This window comes from Perna viridis, chromosome 6 (genome assembly GCF_037379345.1).
Source record: "Perna viridis isolate PV_CMFRI_1.1 ecotype Kerala chromosome 6, ASM3737934v1, whole genome shotgun sequence".
NCBI classification, from domain to species: domain Eukaryota; kingdom Metazoa; phylum Mollusca; class Bivalvia; order Mytilida; family Mytilidae; genus Perna; species Perna viridis.
Window position 1 is genome coordinate 39,896,970 of NC_142450.1, and position 20,338 is coordinate 39,917,307.

A 20,338-nucleotide genomic window follows, 5' to 3' on the forward strand; every position below is an offset into this window, starting at 1 on the left:
AAAAAAAATGTGATATCATGTGGCAGTGATCTTCACCGGAGAATCATAGAAAACCATGTTTTTCATCAAAATTACTTATTAACATTTCAAGGTATCTTTTTTTTTTAACTGGAAGAAACTGTGAATAGTAAAATGTTTCGATCTTGCTTATCTGAATAGTTACAGATGAGATCGTTTCTAACCTCTCGTATGTTTGTTTGTTTGTTGGGGTTTAACGTCCGAGCAGCAATATTTCAGCTATATTCAGACGAACCTCTCGTAGGAACTGTCGGAAGAGACGAACCTGTCGTAGGAACTGTCGGAAGAGACGGCTCTAGGACGTTATAAAAGTGTCATAGAACAGTTCTAGAGCCAACTCTTCTGACAGTTCTGGCAGGACCGGCTCTACGAGAACAGTTCTGGTAGTAGAGCCAACTCTTCTGACAGTTCTAGCAGGACCGGCTCTACGAGAACAGTTCTGGTAGTAGATCCAACTCTTCTGACAGTTCTAGCAGGACCGGCTCTACGAGAACAGTTCTGGTAGTAGAGCCAACTCTACTGGCAGTTAAGCTAGCAGGACCGGCTCTACGAGAACAGTTCTGGTAGTAGAGCCAACTCTACTGGCAGTTAAGCTAGCAGGACCGGCTCTACGAGAACAGTTCTGGTAGTAGAGCCAACTCTACTGACAGTTCTAGCAGAGCCGGCTCTACGAGAATCGTTCTAAAAGTAGAACCAGCTATAAGAGAGCAGTTCTACTAGTAGAGCTGGCTCTATAAATTGTCCAAGGACTGTTCTAAATATGTCAAAGAAATGTTTTGACAGTTCTAGGACAGTTTTGTGAGAGGTTAGGAGAGATTAGAACCAATTTCATATGATTGTATATTCAAATCCGTGTATAATTACGATAATTGAACAACGGTTACCATTGAGATAAGTAAAATCTAGATGTACATTTGTATAACAAGAATGGATATGGGGAATACATCAAAAGACAACAACCCCACCAGGATAAAAATTGTCAGTTCAAGGCCACCCAAGGGTCTTCAATGAACGACGAGGAAACCCTCATACTACAGGGAAGACTGCGACTGGCCCTAAAAATAGCACTATACACAGGTACAGCGAAATAGTTGCCCAAATACTCCAACAACATAAAGGTAAACCGAAAGGGAAACAATACATACAGAGGTAAGACATTCCTGTCTTTAAACAGGCATATACCAATTGATCATAATAATTATGCAGTGTCTTACATATCATTACAAAGATGAAAGTACCCAAAATAATTATGTAGTGACCGATTTCACTTAAGTAAATGAAGACTTTGCATTTATGTCATTTTGCTACTGGTATAAAAACCAAAGGGGACAAAGGTAAATCAGTTGAATTAAAGACCGAACAAAGAGAGTCAAGACAATTTTGGGGAATAAGATTTGTGAAAAATCAAGATTTTATCTAAAATTATTTTTCTCAGTTTTAGGGGTTTGAAGTCGTATTCATGGTCAGTTTTCTGTTAATACGGCTATATAAACGTGATTTCGAAAGACAGAAGCAGTATTAAACCGTTTCTGTGATAAGAAAATGCTTCAGATACACTTTCTGTGATAAGAAAAGAAAATGCTGCAGATACACTACAAAAGTTTGACCTAAATATCATTTTTCACTACGTCGATAATGTCTCAATGCTTTGTGAAATCACTTTCTTTTCAAACTTGAATTGATTGACTATAGAATCCACAGACTCTGATTTGTCTTTACTCATTTATATAACTACGATTAGGCATGTTATGATTTCCATATGATCATATGAATCGAGCATTATATGATTATCATATGTGGAACATTTGGCAGTGTATATGTTGTGTACAAGTTACAACATGTACAAAATCCGAATCATAGATACTAGTATGTATGCTTCAGAAAGACACATTGGGCACAACGACGTGGATGCTTCAAATTAAAATGAAACCAGGTTGTTTAATCAGACAAGCATTTTAAAGCTAGTGGTGATATCCACGAACAACAACAGTAACGGAAACAATTTTTCGAGATGACCTAAGTGAATATCGAAAACGAGCTCTCTCGAGCAGTGTTCTTGGTGTCATAAACAAATTCATATCAAGTATCAGTATTCCAAACAACGCACGGGCGAGGAAACGTACCTTATCACGATAACAAATGCAAGCTGATTATACTCGCACAAATAAAAAAAAAAGAAATAGTTAAGTGTTGTAAATGCTGGTGATGATGTAATCATCCCAATTTCATCAGTTGACAAAGGGTCGGCTGATCAGAGAAACATAGGAGATGCTGTAATGAATGTTTACGAACAGGGAAGTTATAATGTAGGGACTAGAAAAGAACAGAGTAAGGGGTACATGAGTAGATCACAGATCGAAGTTACAAGATGTGTGAAATTGAATGCAGTTTATGTTCCTAATATTGGAGAAAGGTTGTGATTAAAATGACAGAGTAGTGTGTAGTTGCTAGACGGGGAGATGTTTATGTCGTAAGAATAAAGAACTAAGTAATTCCAAGTGCCATGTATACTCATCTTGTATCGTCATAAGTAAAACAACCACTATTGATATTTTATAAAGATGGATGATTTTTCATCACCTAATTATATTTCATTTGTGTTTATTAACTAAAGAAATTTCACAGATTTGCATTCTGTACTTAATATATTTTGATATCAAAATGTCTAGAAAAAAAGGTTTGTACCAGTTGCAACATGCAGATTAATATTGTACACGTTGCAACTCGTACACAACACATATATATTTACGACTAAAATAATACGTTTCCACGAGAGCGTAACGATCTAGCGTGACGGGTCATTTTTGTAATGTTTTAAACACAATTAGTCTTCAATTCTAGAAGGTAAAAATTGCAGTATTAAACAGTACCATGATATTTACAAAAAGAGACAACCTAATGCGTACATTATACTACCTCGTTGCACTTACTGTATCAGAGCGAAGAATACGTAGATAACATTTACCCATGAAGTTTATTTTGAAGCTCAATAGCCGTCATCATGGTTTAGCAGTAGTTCTAACCGAGAGTACATTTTTATCTTTTTTTGTTGTGAATCCAATGAAAAAATAAACAGCGCTTTTTCTGTAAAGTCAGTTGATTCCACTAACAGGTACCCACAGTTTTAACAAATGCCAGGCTAGGATGCCGATACACTTAGCTTCATAATGTTTACTTTAATTCGTCTTTTTTACTTCAAATTTTGAATGTTACTCAAACTTTAATTTCAAACACGCTTTCTTTTTTTTTCTTTTTTTTTTGTCACTCTCAGATAGTATCCCAATAAATTGGCAAGTACTATGTTGTCACTTCTCTTACATTATATATCAAAAGGATACGTGAGTTTTAATAAATACATTCAGTAATTAACCATTTTTAAAATATTCATTTTAAAAGAATATTTCAAATAGAAAGCTTTTCAAACCTTTTTAATGTATCTTTTAATGAAATTATTGTAGAATGTTCATACATTGTATTGTTGCTTGAGTCATTGGGTATTCTGTATTTTGCCATTATGTTAAGTATTGTGCTCATACTTCTTGTAGATTAAGTGCTTTGTACAGGCGGTGGTGCCATAGATGTCACAGCGTTACAAGTTCGAGTCCCGTGGAGGGAACGACCAAAAATTTGCATCGCAAATTTGACAGTTCTAACATCGTCGGAAATTTTTCAGACCTTTCTATATATATATCTAAACGTCTCAGAATGTGACGACTCCATTCGTTACACTGCTCCATCGGATCAAATTGATACAGGGAAGATATGTAAACGTATAGAAAGGTCTGAAAAATTCCCAACGATGTTAGAACTGTCAAATTTGCGATGCAAATTTTTGGTCGTTCCCTCCGCAGGACTCGAACTCGTACCACTATGACATCTTTGGCAACACCGCCTGCACAAAGTCCAGCGCCATAGACCACACGGCCAGCTGGGCTATATAAAAATGCTGGCCGTGTGGTCTAGGGCGCTGGACTTTGTGCAGGCGGTCTTGTCTTGAACATCTAGATGAACGGTCCCGTACTACCATACATCGTGTACTAAGTTACAGCCTTAGATTAATCATACGAGGAGGAATGACCCGGCAAACGAAAGCGGTCCGAGTTCGAGTCCCGCGGAGGGACAGTTTTAACATCGTTGGGTTTTTTTCAGACCCTGCTATATACACATTATATACAATATAATTGTTAACATTACAGGTATAAGCTACATGTACAAATATATAAAATAATTAATGTTTTCAATCACAAACAGTTTCGTCAATATGTTTGCCTCTTTCGGTTCCCAGTGAAACACTTAATCACACCATAGAACCCTTCTCATTTATTCGAGACATCTCTGTTAGTTCAATATCTCCTTGATTGACGCTGGTAGAGTTAACCGGTCTGTACGCTTGTCTTCTACAGCAGCAGGAAGTGACGAACTGTCGAATACCGGGATCCAAAGCGTAAAATACGATCGGATTAAACGATGAATTGGCAAACATTAAGCAAAACCCTGTTACTTTTAAAATGTGCCATGACAAATTATAGGAAGAAGAGTCAAAGTAATACCACATTAAAAAGATATGCCTAGGCAGCCAACTTATGACGAATAGTACCACAAGAGTTATGATGAGGACAATAAGTCGAGTCTTCTTCTTAGAATCGACGGTTGCATGCGTGGCAGATTGATCACCGGCGTCAGCTGCTGATGGTCGGATGAGGCTTATGATAATGATGACGTAGCATGAAACGGATGTTACAACTGGAACGGCGAACAGGAACAATAGTCTGTGAATTGTTAATGTTTTAGCATATGCAAGACCCCATGAATATTCATACACAATACAGATCGGAGAATCTGAGCTTCCATAAATGTTTGCAGTAACTAAATCGGGAATTGATAACATGATGGAATAAACCCAAATAACGAATACAACAATAATTGCCGAAGTATTCCGATGTTTTGGTTGGCGCTTCATGACAATTATCGCCCTTTCTACACTAAGTGCAGTCAACATACAGATGGTGACGGAACAACAGAGAGTGTGAAAGAACTCACTGATTTTACATATTATTTCGCCATATGGCCATGACTTAAATGTGAATAAAGTCGACATAAAAGGCATGGAAACGGTAACCATCAACAAATCTCCTACTGCTAGGCTGATGACGTAGATGTTATGGGGTGACGTATTTTTCCTCCTACGTATCAAGTAAACTAAAAGAATCCCATTGCCAATAATTCCAGTTACAAAAATAACGCAGAAAACTATTGGAACAATCACTGCTTCTAAATTAGAATATTCGTCAATTAAATCGAAAGTTTGAGAAACATTTGAAGAGTTAAGGATCGGCAAGTCATGCAAAGTTGTATTTATCGTCAAGTTCACCATTGTCGACACACTTCAGCAGCAAAAATTACCACATCAAAAAGTAAAGTCGTTTACTTACTTCTCAAAGAGATCTCGATTTATCCAAATGCACAAGGTATCTGATGTGTTGTTCCCTCGGGAAAACATTTTCCTCTATCGCTAATGTCTTTGCAACTACAGTAAAAGGTCTGTTGCTATGAAAGCGTTAAACCAATGGCGTTTAAACATACCATTCAGACTATAGTTCTAAATCAATGTACATTTAGATGAGAATAAAGGGAACATTCAATTTACCAAAAGGTATTTTATAGAAGATGAAAGTAGTAATGCAATGTGTTGCTATCAGGATGGTATCAAATGAAACAGACATAAAATTTTCAAAATGGGAGTGTGCATGACTTAATTACTAACACTCAGTAATATAAGTTTATACTCGAAATGATCTCGGCATTTTTTTTTATTGTTGAAAAATTACATAATCAAATAATCTTGATTACGAAATACAAAGGGTTCTGTGTATGTAAGTGGATATATGAAATAGAACATGATTCATGTTTGTTTTTTTTTTTGCATTCGTGATAAAAATCTAATTTTACAGACATTTTCTTGAATTGCATTTTGAAATTCACGTTTAACCAGAACGAGAAACTTAAATTGTAGGTAGAAAAGATAGCAATAATCACAACAGTTTTGATTCTTATCTTTTTATTTTTATGGAGAAGTATATTATATGATGAATTATTTTTTCTTGGATTTCGATATATTGCTGACCATATGCAATACTAATTACAGTGGTAAATTGAGACACTATTTTGTAAATCAAAAGAATCCAAGTTTAAAGTAGTATCCCCAATTCGAATAGTGAATGGACATAGACAAAACAATGGTAACGATTTCGAAATGAAGACAAGCATACAGAAAACATTAACACTACGATATCAGAGAAAACAAGCGCACACAGAACACTGAAACTAAATATATATATCAACAAAACGTACCGGAGCGTCAGCAGTGGGATGATTCAAATATGTCAGAATAAAAGAAACAAAAAAACAAAAAACAAAAAACAAACAAAAACAAAAAAACAAAAAAACAAAAAACAAAAAAACAAAAAACAAAACAAAAAAAAAACAAAAAAACAAACCCCCCCCCCAAAAAAAAAAAAAAAAAAACATGGCCTGAACGTGACAAACAAAACAAAGACAATCTACATACACAATGCAGCGAACCGAATAAAAGATTAAACATAAAAAACTGAAGATAAGTGAAACAAACAAGACACACGAAAGCTAGCAATATGGACTCGACAAAAAAAACGAGAGTAACATCCGGAGTTCCAGAATGCTAAGCCTGTCCTGCTCCGCAAGCGTACCCGTCATAGTGCAAGTGAGTATAATTCAGTAATAATTTAGCAACAAAAATGCAGATTCACGAAATCAGACGATGGACCAGGTGAAATTGAATTGGTAGGGAAAGTATGCCTGTTAAATCTAGGCATTCTTCAGACCCTGATTGGTTATTCACTCGGTCCAATTAATTATCCTATTAACAATTATGGTCTCCTTTACCTAGCGTTTATCCTACCACACTATTTTTAACAAACTTTTAGAAAGTGATTTTTTTTTTTCGGGAAATGATTATTAAGGGAATGCCATTATAAACTTGTCCTTGAAATTTTCGAAAGAACTTTGAAATCTCTTAAATGTAACATTTACTTGCATTACATGTACAGTAATTCAGATGGGTTGATGGGATTACTTAAACTGTGCACACAACTTGACATAATACCTGAATGAATTTTAACGAATTTTTAGCAAATGATAAAATGATATGTTCCTCCTGCTATCGAAATTTTGATCACAGTGAATTTCGAGTTTATTAGACTTTCCTTGAACTATAGCATTAAGAGGACGACAATTTGTTATTAAAGGAGGAAAGGGGGAGATACTTTGAAGATTTCTTCCATGTTAATGGTTGAAATATATTTTTTTACACATACATCGAACCAACTGTTTTTATTTTCATTATGTAAAGCATTACAATTTAAAAGCATCAATATGTTTTTTCCTTCCATTTAAAGATTATTTTTTTCTCAAAAGGCCATTCTCCATTGAGAAAACCGTTCTGCAATCACTCTTTGCACAAACTTATTTTATTGGTACATATCTATTTATACTATTTTTTCTATACTTTAGATAAAATTTGAGACGGAAAATTTGTATTAATAATACCACTGAATTTACTGGGCATTTATCCTACCATAAAGTCTGCTTTTTTCCAATAATATGATTTTAAATGGCTGTATTTGGAAAACTATATTGGAATACATGTCTAGAATGAAAATTGAAAAACAAAATATATTTGATATGAAATAAAAGTGGTCAATATGAGAATCACCAGTCTCTTAAGAGCAATTGTTCAAAGGTGTAGTATAACCTTTATAATTAAATGTGGGCTAGTTATGGCTAAATATCCTTCAACAGAAGACATGGCAAGGTGTATGATTTCCCTAGAGGACTATCTTGAAATGTCTGATCCAGATTTTGATTGTCGTTAGAATCTAATAAATGGTGTCTTGATAAATTGTCGCGTTTCCTCGTGTTGCTGAAGATTTCATTAAGTTGAAATATATGTTCCGGATAGCTAAGACCCCAGGTGCTTTCGGGAGTTCTTCAGTCCATCAATGAAGATATATCGCCTTAATTGTCTCTCTGGGTTGTGTTTTCAGAGGTCATTATTGTTTTGAGATCATGTTTAGTTTGAAATCGAGCTGAAGAAAATAATTAATCTAATTGAACGATATAAACAAAACACGTTGGTTCTGCACGTGCCTTACTGCAAACCAAATTAGCTTGAAGAAAGGAAGTGTGCACATGTGATAAGGATAATATAGAATAATCACACAAGTAATATTATCATGTTCTTACACAAGAGAACGAGAAACAATTACCAAAATAATGTCATACTATTCAGAAAACTATATCTATTAAATGAATCACGGAAATCATATTAAATATCATATACCATATCACATGTGATATGATGTACCATAACATATATATTGTAATGTACCATAACACATGTAATATGATGTATCGCAAACACATACTAGTTTACCATGGGAAAAAAATTCTGTAATTGATCGCGAGGCACATAGTCTTTAATGCTCCATAACACATGTGATATAGTGTACCACGAACATATGTACTATAAACTTCAAACTTAAAAATAAACTATGTGATTCTATGTATCATTTACATTTGTCACATATTATATAAAACAGGAGATCCGCCAAACAAAGAACAATTAAACTTCTAAGGGTCATCTGACGGTCCTCAATGATAGACATACCCATAAACCAAGTTTTACGTTACTTTCTTTTACAATTACTCAGCTATTAGGGCAAATATGACAGAAGCGTTTGAAAAGTATGTTATTTGACAAAGTTACCTGCCATTAAATTGTTCCTTTTTTGTGCATTTTATAACAATACTCCTAGTTTAACCCAAACATTGCAGACATGGTTTTTTTTATTTCTTAGATCTGATGGTATCTATTTTAAAAGGTAATACACTGTTTACAAGAGATGCATTTTGTCAGAGAATATTACAACCATTGCCCGATTCTTGCTGACTTCATATTTAAGGCTGACCTATATACACTTCTGTCCTATAAAAAAATAATTGGGTGTACAAAGTTATGAGGGGAATTTATATCTTTAAAGATTTCATCATGAATTTTCCTGTCACCTTAAAGTAATCCCCGGACTTAAAGCCCTAGCACTTTCAAAAGAAATATGTCTATTGAAATAATACAAACCAAATACAGCATTTTAACTAAAGCAGTTGTATCCCTGGGAACAGGCTTGGTTCCATATAATAGAAAAAAATCGAAAAAGAAAGAATTCCAATTTGTCAGAAGGTTGATTTATAGAATAGAGTTATCAGAATCACTGATGGTTGAAAATGTTATGTAGCGATGCCATTCACGGAGTTCACTTCTTCATTTTTAACTTTGTATCAGATAAATTTAATTAAGTAGTTCATAGTGAGAACATTCATGGAAGATGAATAACGAAATGACAAGACAAAATTCACTAAGTGACAATAAATAAAGATCTAATAAATGAAACACGAGTCAATCCAAGCCATTTCCGGACTAGAAGGTGATTTATTCAGAGAAATGACTTTTTTAAATACTATTTTCATTCACTCATGTCAAAGGCATGTATTGTCATGGTCCGTAGTTAAGAAGTTATACCAGTGTACGAAATATTTGTTTTCATTTCCTTTCACTACGGGAAGCAAATTACATTTAAAACTGAAAAGAGAAAAATCACATAGACAGAAGTGAGGACAACCAAACAATTTATAGGTAAGTAATATCAAGGCAAAACAGAAAAAAGTTTTGGTAAAACATGTACCATGCCACCGATTAGGAGAAATCTTACTTCACCAAACATTCTAACAGTCTAATATTGTAAGATACAGATGAGATCAGTTGTAACCTGTCAGAGGAACGGTCAGAAGAGCCGGCTCTATAGTGTCATAGAACAGTTCTAGACCCACCTCTTATGATAGTTTTGCTAGAACAATCGACTCTATGAGAACAGTTCTACTGGTAGAGCCAGCTCCACGAGAACAGTTCTAATAGTAGAGCCAGCTCTGATAGAACTGTCAGAAGAGCTGGCTCTAGAACTGTCCGAGAACTGTTCTAAATTGGTCATAGAAATATTCTTCTGACAGTTCTAGGACAGTTTTGTGAGAGTTTAGAGCTGATCTCATCCGTTACTATTGTTTTATGTTCTGTAGAGTTTGTTTATGTCGTGATTCAATCAAACCAAACGATAAAACTTCTGCATACTCAAATAGTTATAACAAGTCATAGATAACAATTTTTTAAGAACTAAATTAATTGGCGAAACCACGTTGTTGCTGGACTGTTGCAACTAATCTTCAGCACATCAAAACCCCTTTTGTGGGTTGTGGAAAAAGCACGGGTCTTTGACGCTTTAGTAAAATAATACTTTGTTAGAGCACATATAAACACGCGAAAAAATCACGCGTTTGCGTATAAATCTGTCCGAATACATACTAACATCTTATTTTTATAAGAATATTCAAATGTGCGGGTGTAAAATGTAAAATCTTAGATTTTATTTTATCATACTGAAGATCTATGTTTGTTTTAGGTAGGCTGGAACTAAATAGTTTAGGTTATTTCAAAAGTTTAGAGGCACTGATTGAATCATGCCAAGAACTGGCAGAAGGTGATTACAAATATAGACTTTGGAAAAATGTTACAAAACGGCGAACAAATTGAATGTCTTGAAAGTAATAATAAGATAACAGATAAACGCAGATCTTTCCTGACAAAAAGTAGTTAAATCCTGTATTTTCAAAATAAAACAAGTCGACCCTGATTGAATGGCGCCCCAGCCTGAAATTGTGATAAAATTCACTAAGATTTATTCTAACGTTGCACGATTTCACAACGATTGCTTATCTTAGCAATAGAAAATCTATTTCATTTTCAATTCTTTAATTATAAAAACAATAAAACTTTTGATTGAAAGGAAGTCAATTTATGAGGCTCTGCATTTAATTTAGGAAAGTTTACATTTTTACCAGAGCATTACATGTAAACTGAAGATGAAAGCGCCATATACGTGGTTCAGAGTTTCTAAACAAAGGTAACCTCATGACCAAAGGCTATTTATTCATTTCAGTTCCTATATCATTGAATTCATATTATGTTTTAACGACATAGGTTCTATGTTATACTCACCATTCACATGTATTCTAAATCAACTGAGAAAATATCGATTTACAGGTCATTATTCGTGCTAAATGCACCAGATGTACACCGGTGGAGGTCTTATCCCGTGTTACTCTAGGAACTTACTCGAAACGAATTCATTTGCGTTTGGAAAAATACACATGCGAGTTAGTTTTGATGTTAAATGTTTATGAATGTTATTTTATAGTCTTTCTGTTTATGATTTTGATAATTAAGAAATGATTAGAAAATATGTGAAAATGCGACTTAAAGAGCAAGTTTCTGTGAGGAAAGAAAAAAAAAGAAAAAAAAGGATTTCAAAGGAAAACATTAATTTCAATCTATTTCCATGGAAACCGTTAATGAATCTATTAAATAGATATGTTCTACCAATTTTCATGGATTAGAGACGAAACACAAGTTCGTGGATTCTTGAATTCGATGGGAATCAAATTTCGTGGTTTGGCCTATCCACGAAAACCACAAAAATTGGTACCCACGAACAATAGTACTTCCCAGTATTCATCAAAACCTTCATTTCAGTATCATATACAATTATTTGTCACACTGGTGTGGTAATACTGCTCTTAGAGGTCTTGGTCAAAAGTGTCTTAACTACCGATCATTTTGACATTATAAGAATGCTATCTTTATTACATTGTTGCAACTACAAAAAAAATAAATAAAAAAAATATAAAATAAATAATAGTTATAATTAAAGTGATAATAATAATAATAATAATAATAATAATAATAAAATTGAATCTTACACAATATCAATTCTTATAAACATCTATTGGTTATACAATAACAAAAAAGCGAAAATATAAATCTTGGGATATTTTCTATACCCGAAACTTTTGTTCTCCAAATGATATACTGTATTATTATTTTCTAAGGGGTAAACAATAATAATATATAGAAAATTTAGTTAAAACAAACTAGCTTTCGTTGTGAAAATAAAGTTTAAAATAATACCAAAAAAACATGACGCAATAGCATGCAAATGGTATTCAATCACCACTGGTATATTTACGCCGCAATGGATGGGAGAGGTTTAGCACTGTGTAAAACTTAGATTTAATCCACCATTTCGTTTGAAATGCTTGTACAAATTCAGAACAATTGCGGTACCAGCTGCTGCGGTGGTGTAATATCTAATATTGTGCCTAAAATGTCTGATGAGATACACATTTGTTTATGTGTTGTCAATTTTATATAACTTGCTGTGGTTTTATAATTACATGTGGTCATTTTGTATTTACGTTATGTAGGAACATCTTAATCATTATGTCGTTTTGTCTTTACGTTTTGCCATTTCGTCTTTACGTTCTGTCATTTCGTCTTTACGTTCTGCCGTTTTATGATTACGTTACGTCAACATATATTTACGTTATGTGGATTTTTCTTTACGTGCAGTGGTTTTTTTATAAAGTGAGGTTGTTTCATCTTTACGTTATGTCGATCTCTAAATACTTTATGTGCATTTTCTTTACGTGACGTGCAGTGATTTCTTTTTTACGTGATGTGGAAAAAATTTTCACGATGACGTGTGACCCCGGAACGTTTCGATCGTGTAAACTTCAAATAAGTCCGTAAAAGGCACAATAGACGTCACTACGCCGATCAGAAAAATGCTGAACGAAATACACTTGGGTAGTCTATCCAGTCACCCTAGAGTATTTATTCTATAGTAAAAAAATAGCTTATTTATTATTTACATTCAATATTATCACAATTGATACGCCTGGGACTCTGTTGATGACTTGTGACGATTTTCGTAGTCAGAATATATTTTTTTTAATTCCAAAAACATGGGAATTTCGACTCCCGCGAAAGTTTGCATAAATTCAACTCTACAAGTTCTTGCGAGACTAAATTTAATTTTCTACATTAATAAACCACCAAAACTAACTTTCAAGAAAGAATTTTCAAAAAATGTAAAAAATATTACCCCTACCCCTAAAAAACTGGTCTCAGTATCAAACATAATTCTCATTCACAGCATACCGACACTGTGAAACTCATATTTTAGGGAAATTTTCGGAATTTCATTTTTCTTCCATTTCACTTTTAATTGGCATATTCTTTTTTTAAATAACGTACTTCAAAAAAGTATAAATAAATACTACTATATAGTTTAGTAGCTTTCTTGTGAGGCCAAGTTATAATATTTGAACTTTTCCAGGTTAAGTTAAGTATCCCTTACCCATGAAAAAAACCTCTACATGAACCAAAATGTTATATTTAGCATATAATCGATGTTAAAAAGACATGGAAGACAAGGAATAAGTAACATATAAAATGTTGGCATTCGAGGAAGACACCATTTCAGGGGCGTATTTTTTCCAGTTTCAATGTGAAAATATTGTGTTTTTCATAGTAAAGAGTTTTTTTTTAATTTCACGTTTTCGTTCATTTTAAAACCTGTCGTGTGCAATTAGTTTTAAGTACCGTACTTCAAACATGCCTTTGCTTATCTAAACATATTTATTTAGCATCTTAGCTCTCTAATAAGCATAGGCGCTGGGCCGTATTAAGGTATTTTTTATCATGGGTAGGGGCAATTTTTGCACTAACTTGACTTGGACTTGGAAGTCATTATTGTCGCCTACGCGCCTGAAATTAGCAAATATGTTGGGTGCATGGATAATGAAAGCAATCGCCCGAAACATGCCCAGTGTACGCCGTTTATATGTTAAAAATTAACATTTTTGTTCATGTTGAGGTATTTTTTCATGGGTAGGGGTGGTAATTTTTGCACCAACTTTACTTGGAAAAAGTTCAAATATTAATTACATCGCCGATTTGAAAGCTTAGACTTTATACAAACACAAAAGCTTGTTTAATCTACGGTATTCTGAAAAAAGATAATAACGGGTGAAATAGAAGAAATTCTGAAATTCTGTAAATTCAACTTTTTACAATTTTATAGTAATTGTAACCCTATAAAAATCACACTCCTGAATTGTTCAGATAGTTTGGGCAAATAATTATCTTTTAAATTATGAATGTCTAAAATATGAGTTTCACAGTGTCGGTATGCTGTGAATGAGAATGTTTTCTCGGGGGAAGGGGTTAAATTTTTAAACATTAAAAAAATCTTTCTTGAAAATCAGTTAATGGTGGTTTATTAATTCAGGAAATTTAATTTCTATCGAATGATTCAAAATTTGAGACTTTTTAGTCGAGTAATATCTAGTAGAGTCGAAGTTATGCGACTTTTTACGGGAAAATTGAAATTCCCATTTTTGCATTTTTTGTTATTAATATTATTTTTTGTTTTGGTTATATAAATTCTGACTACGAAAATCGCCACAAGTCACCAACAGAATCCAAGAAGTATCAGCTGTGAATATCCCGGACATAAATAACAAATTATACTAGTAAGCCATTTTTTCTTGAAGAATAAATACTCTAGGGGTTTTGACAATGAAAAATATGTCAATTTAAGCGATTTCTATGAGACAGAGTTCCATTGTATTCATTTTGATACAAAACCCAAGTGTTACCGCAACTTTCTTAGTATCATTGTGAAGCTGAGACATTTGACAGCATATTGATACATACATATGTGAATTTACTTCCTTTTGCAGAAAAAAAGAAGTTAGAAGTACAAAAAACGTAAACAAGATGCTCCAAGGACCCTAAATAGCTCACCTAGTTATTAGTTTGTTTTCAAAGACAACAAGGAGCTGTCCAACAGTTTTGACTCAATGAACACTTTGGTAGGACTTATCAGAAGGATCCTTTTATCAATTGAGAGTTTCATTCTGTCTATTATAGTTTCCAAGATATTGGCTGAAAACTGCTAAAAACATATTTTTTTGTCTTTCAAGGGCAAAAAATTTAACAAGGAGTCATCCAACAAGTTTGATCCCCACAAATATTTGTAGGTCGTATCATAAGGATCATTTCAACAATTTAAAGTTTTATTCTATCTATATTTTTCAAGACATTAGCTAAAATCTGTAAAATAAATAATTATTTTTCACCTTCTTTCAAGTGCAATAACTCTTACAAAAGGAAACGTCTGTCATCTTTTTCTCCCTGGATACTTTGGTAAGTCTTATAATAAAGATCATTTCAGCAATAAAAAGTATTTGGCAAAACTTAATGGTTTTGGAGATATATGCAAAAATCTATTGTCTGACCCCTATGTTCTATTTTTAGTAACGGCGGTCATGTTTTTCAACAAATCAAAACTCCCCACATCAGTTCTATGCAAGATACCACAAGGAACATTCATACCAAGTTTGGTTGCAATTGGTCAAGTAGTGTCAGAGGAGAAAATTTTGGAAAGAAATAATTTAAGCATTAAAAATAGCAAAAAAAAACATTGAAAAATGGCAGTAACTCCATCATGGCTTAACAGATCACCACGAAAATTTGACCACAGATAGTGTTGCAATCACTTCTAACCTCTCTTTGATCCTGTCAGGATTCGCTGTCATAGAACAGTTCTAAACTGTCAGGAACTGTTCTGACCCTCGACACACCTTGTCAGGGTCTGTCAGGACTTCGGAAAAGCCCTGTCATAATTTGTCATGGGTCCTCACACCCTCCTGTCAGGAACTGTTCTAAGTAGAACAGATACGTGGATTCGAAGAGTTCCTGCCAGATTCTGACAGTCATTAGCTCGAGAATAGTTGTCTGACTGAATTACATACAGTACATGTCTAAGTAATTACAGAAAAAAGGCGAAGCACCCGAATCCCGATTCGTACGACGGGAAGGAAGTCTTGCCATGTTTAAACTTGATTTTTTAAATTTTTTACCCAACCTTTATATATCGTATCGCATGCTGTACCAGCAAAAAGTATTGCCTGCCGTACTTGCTACGCCACTGACTTTTTGACAATTTGGACTGAATTCTTTTTGGCCAGATCTAGACTACGGTATGATACAGATAACCTATATATATATCTATAGTCAGTATATATATATATTGACTAAAATGTCTAAAATATGAGTTTCACAGTGTCGGTATGCTTTGAATGAGAATTATGTTTGATACTGAGACCAGTTTTCTAGGGGTAGGGGTAATATTTTTAACATTTTTTGAAAATTCTTTCTTGAAAGTTAGTTTTGGTGGTTTATTAATGTAGACAATTAAATTTAGTCTCGCAAGAACATAATTTACTAACTGATACAACCAAGTATACTGCGAATTATATGTTGGTTTGGATTCTTCTAGAGTACCGGTTTGACCTCCTAACTTTAAAATAATAACGAGTATCAATGCAATACCTTGTTGACAAACACTAACATTTCCATTTTCTAAAATAATACCATGGTAACCATTTACTATTCAAATTTCGAAAAAAAAATAATGATAATAACACATTTTTGATTTCATTGTTTTTGCAAGGATTGTTCTATCCAGTTTGGAAATTATACACATCATATCTATGTCTGAATTATTGTTTTGTTTAATATTGAAAATATCATAAAACAGGACTTTGAAAATGAGAAAGTGACAATTTTGGAAACCATTGATGACTCTTTTGGTAACATAGTAAGTGAAAATAAGGATGTGCCTACATAGAAATAAAAGGCTGTATTATCTTGATGAAGTTGTTAACTGGCGAAAGCATAAATCTATAATGTTGGCATTGGTGGTTTTAATGGAAATGGTACCGTTGATAACAGCAAATTTTCCCATTTGACAGTTATGGTTGATATTAAATATCTAGCTGTTTCCATAACAGTGAATTCGCAAAAATAAAACGTATGCTGATTTTTCGAAGTTCATATATCATATAGACTTATTCTAGTAAAAAAGTAAATAAGTTTGAAAGTTTGAGGTTTCCACATGATTTTGACCCATACAGTGAATGACTTTTGAATAAAGCATCATTTAAGTTAAATCAAATTTTGAATCGCTATAATTCAAACATCACAAAATTTCTAAATTTACACTATATAAATCATTTTAATTACAATTGTAAATTGTTTATGTACATGACTTTAAAAAGATCACAGTACTTGAATTAGGCACGGATTCAAAGACGAGAAAACATGTTTTGCATAAACTTTTTCTTCACCTTATATTACCCACAAATGGTTCTTGTCTTGCTTTGCTTTGCTAAAAATTTCTTATACGCCCCTAGCCTGAAAACATGGGTGATCGCCTTTGAATAGAAATGGGTTGACTTAGTTTAAATGGCTTGTAAACAGGTTGCTGCTATCAACAATTAAGTCCATGATTTTTAACAAGAGAAAACAGTTTTCAGTCTATATTTGTTTAATGAAAAGCTTGAATGCAGCGTTTTTGAACAAGTAAAAAAATGTAATTACAGATGAAAAATTTGATGTTATTGGAAATAAAATCTGTATATATTGGAGTTTATAATCTTAGAATAATTTGCCGTTATTTCGTTTCACAATAGTCTTATCAACAAACATCGCACGCTTTGTTCTCTCTGAAAAAAGATGAAATCATATTTTATCGGAAAACCATTACCGTGAAAGATGAAATGATTTTTTGCTGATTGTCTTTTCCTGTTGTTGCTGAGTTAATTTCCGGAACCGTAAGTAAAATGGCAGCGACACAGCATGTACAACATTGTCAACAAATTGCCATTCGGTCATGGTAATATCCGACCTCGACAACTGCTTGCTTTTTAAAGTTTTCTATAATTGTTCTCCAATTTTTACCTGTCCAGGTATAAAATGTACTTTTGCTAATTAATCAAACAAATATTCCTATCCTTTCACGTGAAAGACGAGCTACCCTGCCGATTTGAAAATTTGTCGATTCCCTACAATTATCTGTATCAACTTTCCATGATTTATGACATTCCTTATCGTAGTGACATTTTTAAAGAACAATAAATCATACAAATATTGTCGAAATTCGTTATTATTTTTGAAACTGCACTTGAAATTATGAATACATTTATTAGGGCTGAAATAACCTTAAGGATTGAAAGGATAATTTGTTGTCATGAATTTCTCAGAAAACAATGGTTGGCACAAATGACATTGATAATTATTGTATCTTATTAAACTTACATCATAGATCCTGGAATGGAAGATTTTTGCAAGAATATTAATCATGAACGATTAAGACTATTATCTGAATTAGAGTTGAGTCAGGGTACAATCAAAACTCTATTGACACCAAGGAAAGATTGAACCCTTTTAGTGTGATTCAATTCATTAACCAATCATGTCCGGTTAATGACTAAAATGTACGGAATCTTCATCAAATACTTTAAAAAGGAAGAATAGACAACGTTTTTGCATGTGGAAAAAAATTTCTTCAGATACCTTTTCCATGGTCACTTACTCATGGACCAGAACTGACAAAAGTGATTTATTTATTGGCCCAATCAGATAAAAGCCATTCCCTGGCTGGACAGTGAATTATGATATCTTTAATAACCGTTTATCAAATATATCGGGAAATCTCTAGAGATGGAAAATTTGAGATAAGAATTTTATGTTCCTATTATCCTCGCATACGTATTGAATTAGACTGTCACTAGAGGAGTTGCAATGATTCTTCTGTGCTCAAGTTGACGTAGTTTTGATATATTTCTATAACACATTCATTCTCAATGGATTTAAACATCAACTTTATACATTTTATGCTTTTCACAATATCACCAAATTGTCATGAAAGGAAATTATTATTCAAGTTTTTCAATTTGAAATTAAATTATTTCAGTGTGGTGTACAATGCGGGATTTGAGGTTAAAATTCAATTATGTACAATGACAGTCTATATAGGACTAAGATGTATTTCGGTGACATATAAGAATAATTTTCTGTTTCCCCATAGATGATCTAATATTATATCCTTTATAATCACCAAAACAAATCTATAAGAAGTGCAAAAGTATCAAGCATAGTGTCTAATGATTTATTAGTCTATAGATGTCAGGTGTGTCCAAAGACAGTGATTTTTTTATCCTGACCATATTTTTATTTTTATTTGTTTTGCAATATTGCCTGCACTTTTCTGTTTGCATAGAATGAGATGTAGTATAAAAAGACTTCATTTCAAAATTACATAACATATAATGATTACAAAACATAATAAAACACGAAATGCAATAATTAAATGTCACTGGAAAAAATAAGCACTATTTATGTAGTTTTGAACAATGAAACACCAAAAAAAAGAAAAAAATACGGGACTTATCAAATACATTAGTGGTTTACATACTTAGCAAAAGACAAACGTATTTTGCTATAAAATATCGCTTTTTGTATGATTTTGTATGATTGCCAGACATTACATGTCACAATGTTATTGTATATTTTGTATGATTGCCAGACATTACATGTCACAATGTTATTGTATGATTTTGTATGATTGCCAGACATTACATGTCACAATGTTATTGTATGATTTTGTATGATTGCCAGACATTACATGTCACAATGTTATTGTATATTTTGTATGATTGCCAGACATTACATGTCACAATGTTATTGTATGATTTTGTATGATTGCCAGACATTACATGTCACAATGTTATTGTATATTTTGTATGATTGCCAGACATTACATGTCACAATGTTATTGTATATTTTGTATGAATTTTGTTTCCTTTTTTAGAAGGTTATTTAATTGACTATCTGAATTACTTGACACAGAATTAAAAAAAAATTCTTGATGAATTTTATAAATAACTCATAAGTATCTTTGAACAGCATAAGTCTGGTTGTACCAAGCAAGGTTATTCTGGGTTTTGGTTATTAAGACTAAAAATGTTTACACTGATCAAAGTTTTTTTTTTTATTAAAGAGAGTGGTATTAGAAAGCCACACCTACCATTATAAATACCACCAGCATTACTTTGGACTTAAATATGAAGTGTGGTTGAGTTTAAACCTCAACCCTGTTATTGTAAAGTTAATTCATCAGATACGTAGAACAAGGTATCATACATTTTACGATACCTATTGTACGGTACTGTGCCCTGATAGGTAATCTAATAATAATACATACATTTTTTAGAGAAGGAAGTCATATACAACAAATAGAAATTGACTTAAAAAGAAATAAACTATATTTAGAATAATAGAATATTAACTTAAATGTTTTGTCTAGGACATTTTCTTGTATGTTGTCCAGGTTCTTACATTACATAATTAATCTCTCAGTGTAGCCTGAAAGTGCATATCTTTGATGTATATGTTGGTTGGCCTTCTTAAATTCGAAGTGTTTTTAAC

At 32.9% G+C, this 20,338-nt stretch overlaps 1 protein-coding gene across 1 annotated transcript; it reads right to left on the bottom strand.

Moving 5' to 3' along the window:
* Nucleotides 1-3,254: 3,254 nt before the first annotated feature.
* LOC148614930 (neuropeptide CCHamide-1 receptor-like) lies at nucleotides 3,255-5,692 on the bottom strand. Its single transcript, XM_088589464.1, has one exon. It carries the CDS (start codon nucleotides 5,390-5,392, stop codon nucleotides 4,316-4,318), a length of 1,077 nt encoding a protein of 358 aa, XP_088445590.1. The 5' UTR covers nucleotides 5,393-5,692; the 3' UTR covers nucleotides 3,255-4,315.
* Between the last annotated feature and the right edge of the window lie 14,646 nt (nucleotides 5,693-20,338).

What these genes read in the sequence shown, in the direction of transcription:
- LOC148614930 (XM_088589464.1), bottom strand. Translation starts at nt 5,392, where the DNA reads ATGGTGAACTTGACGATAAATACAACTTTGCATGACTTGCCGATCCTT.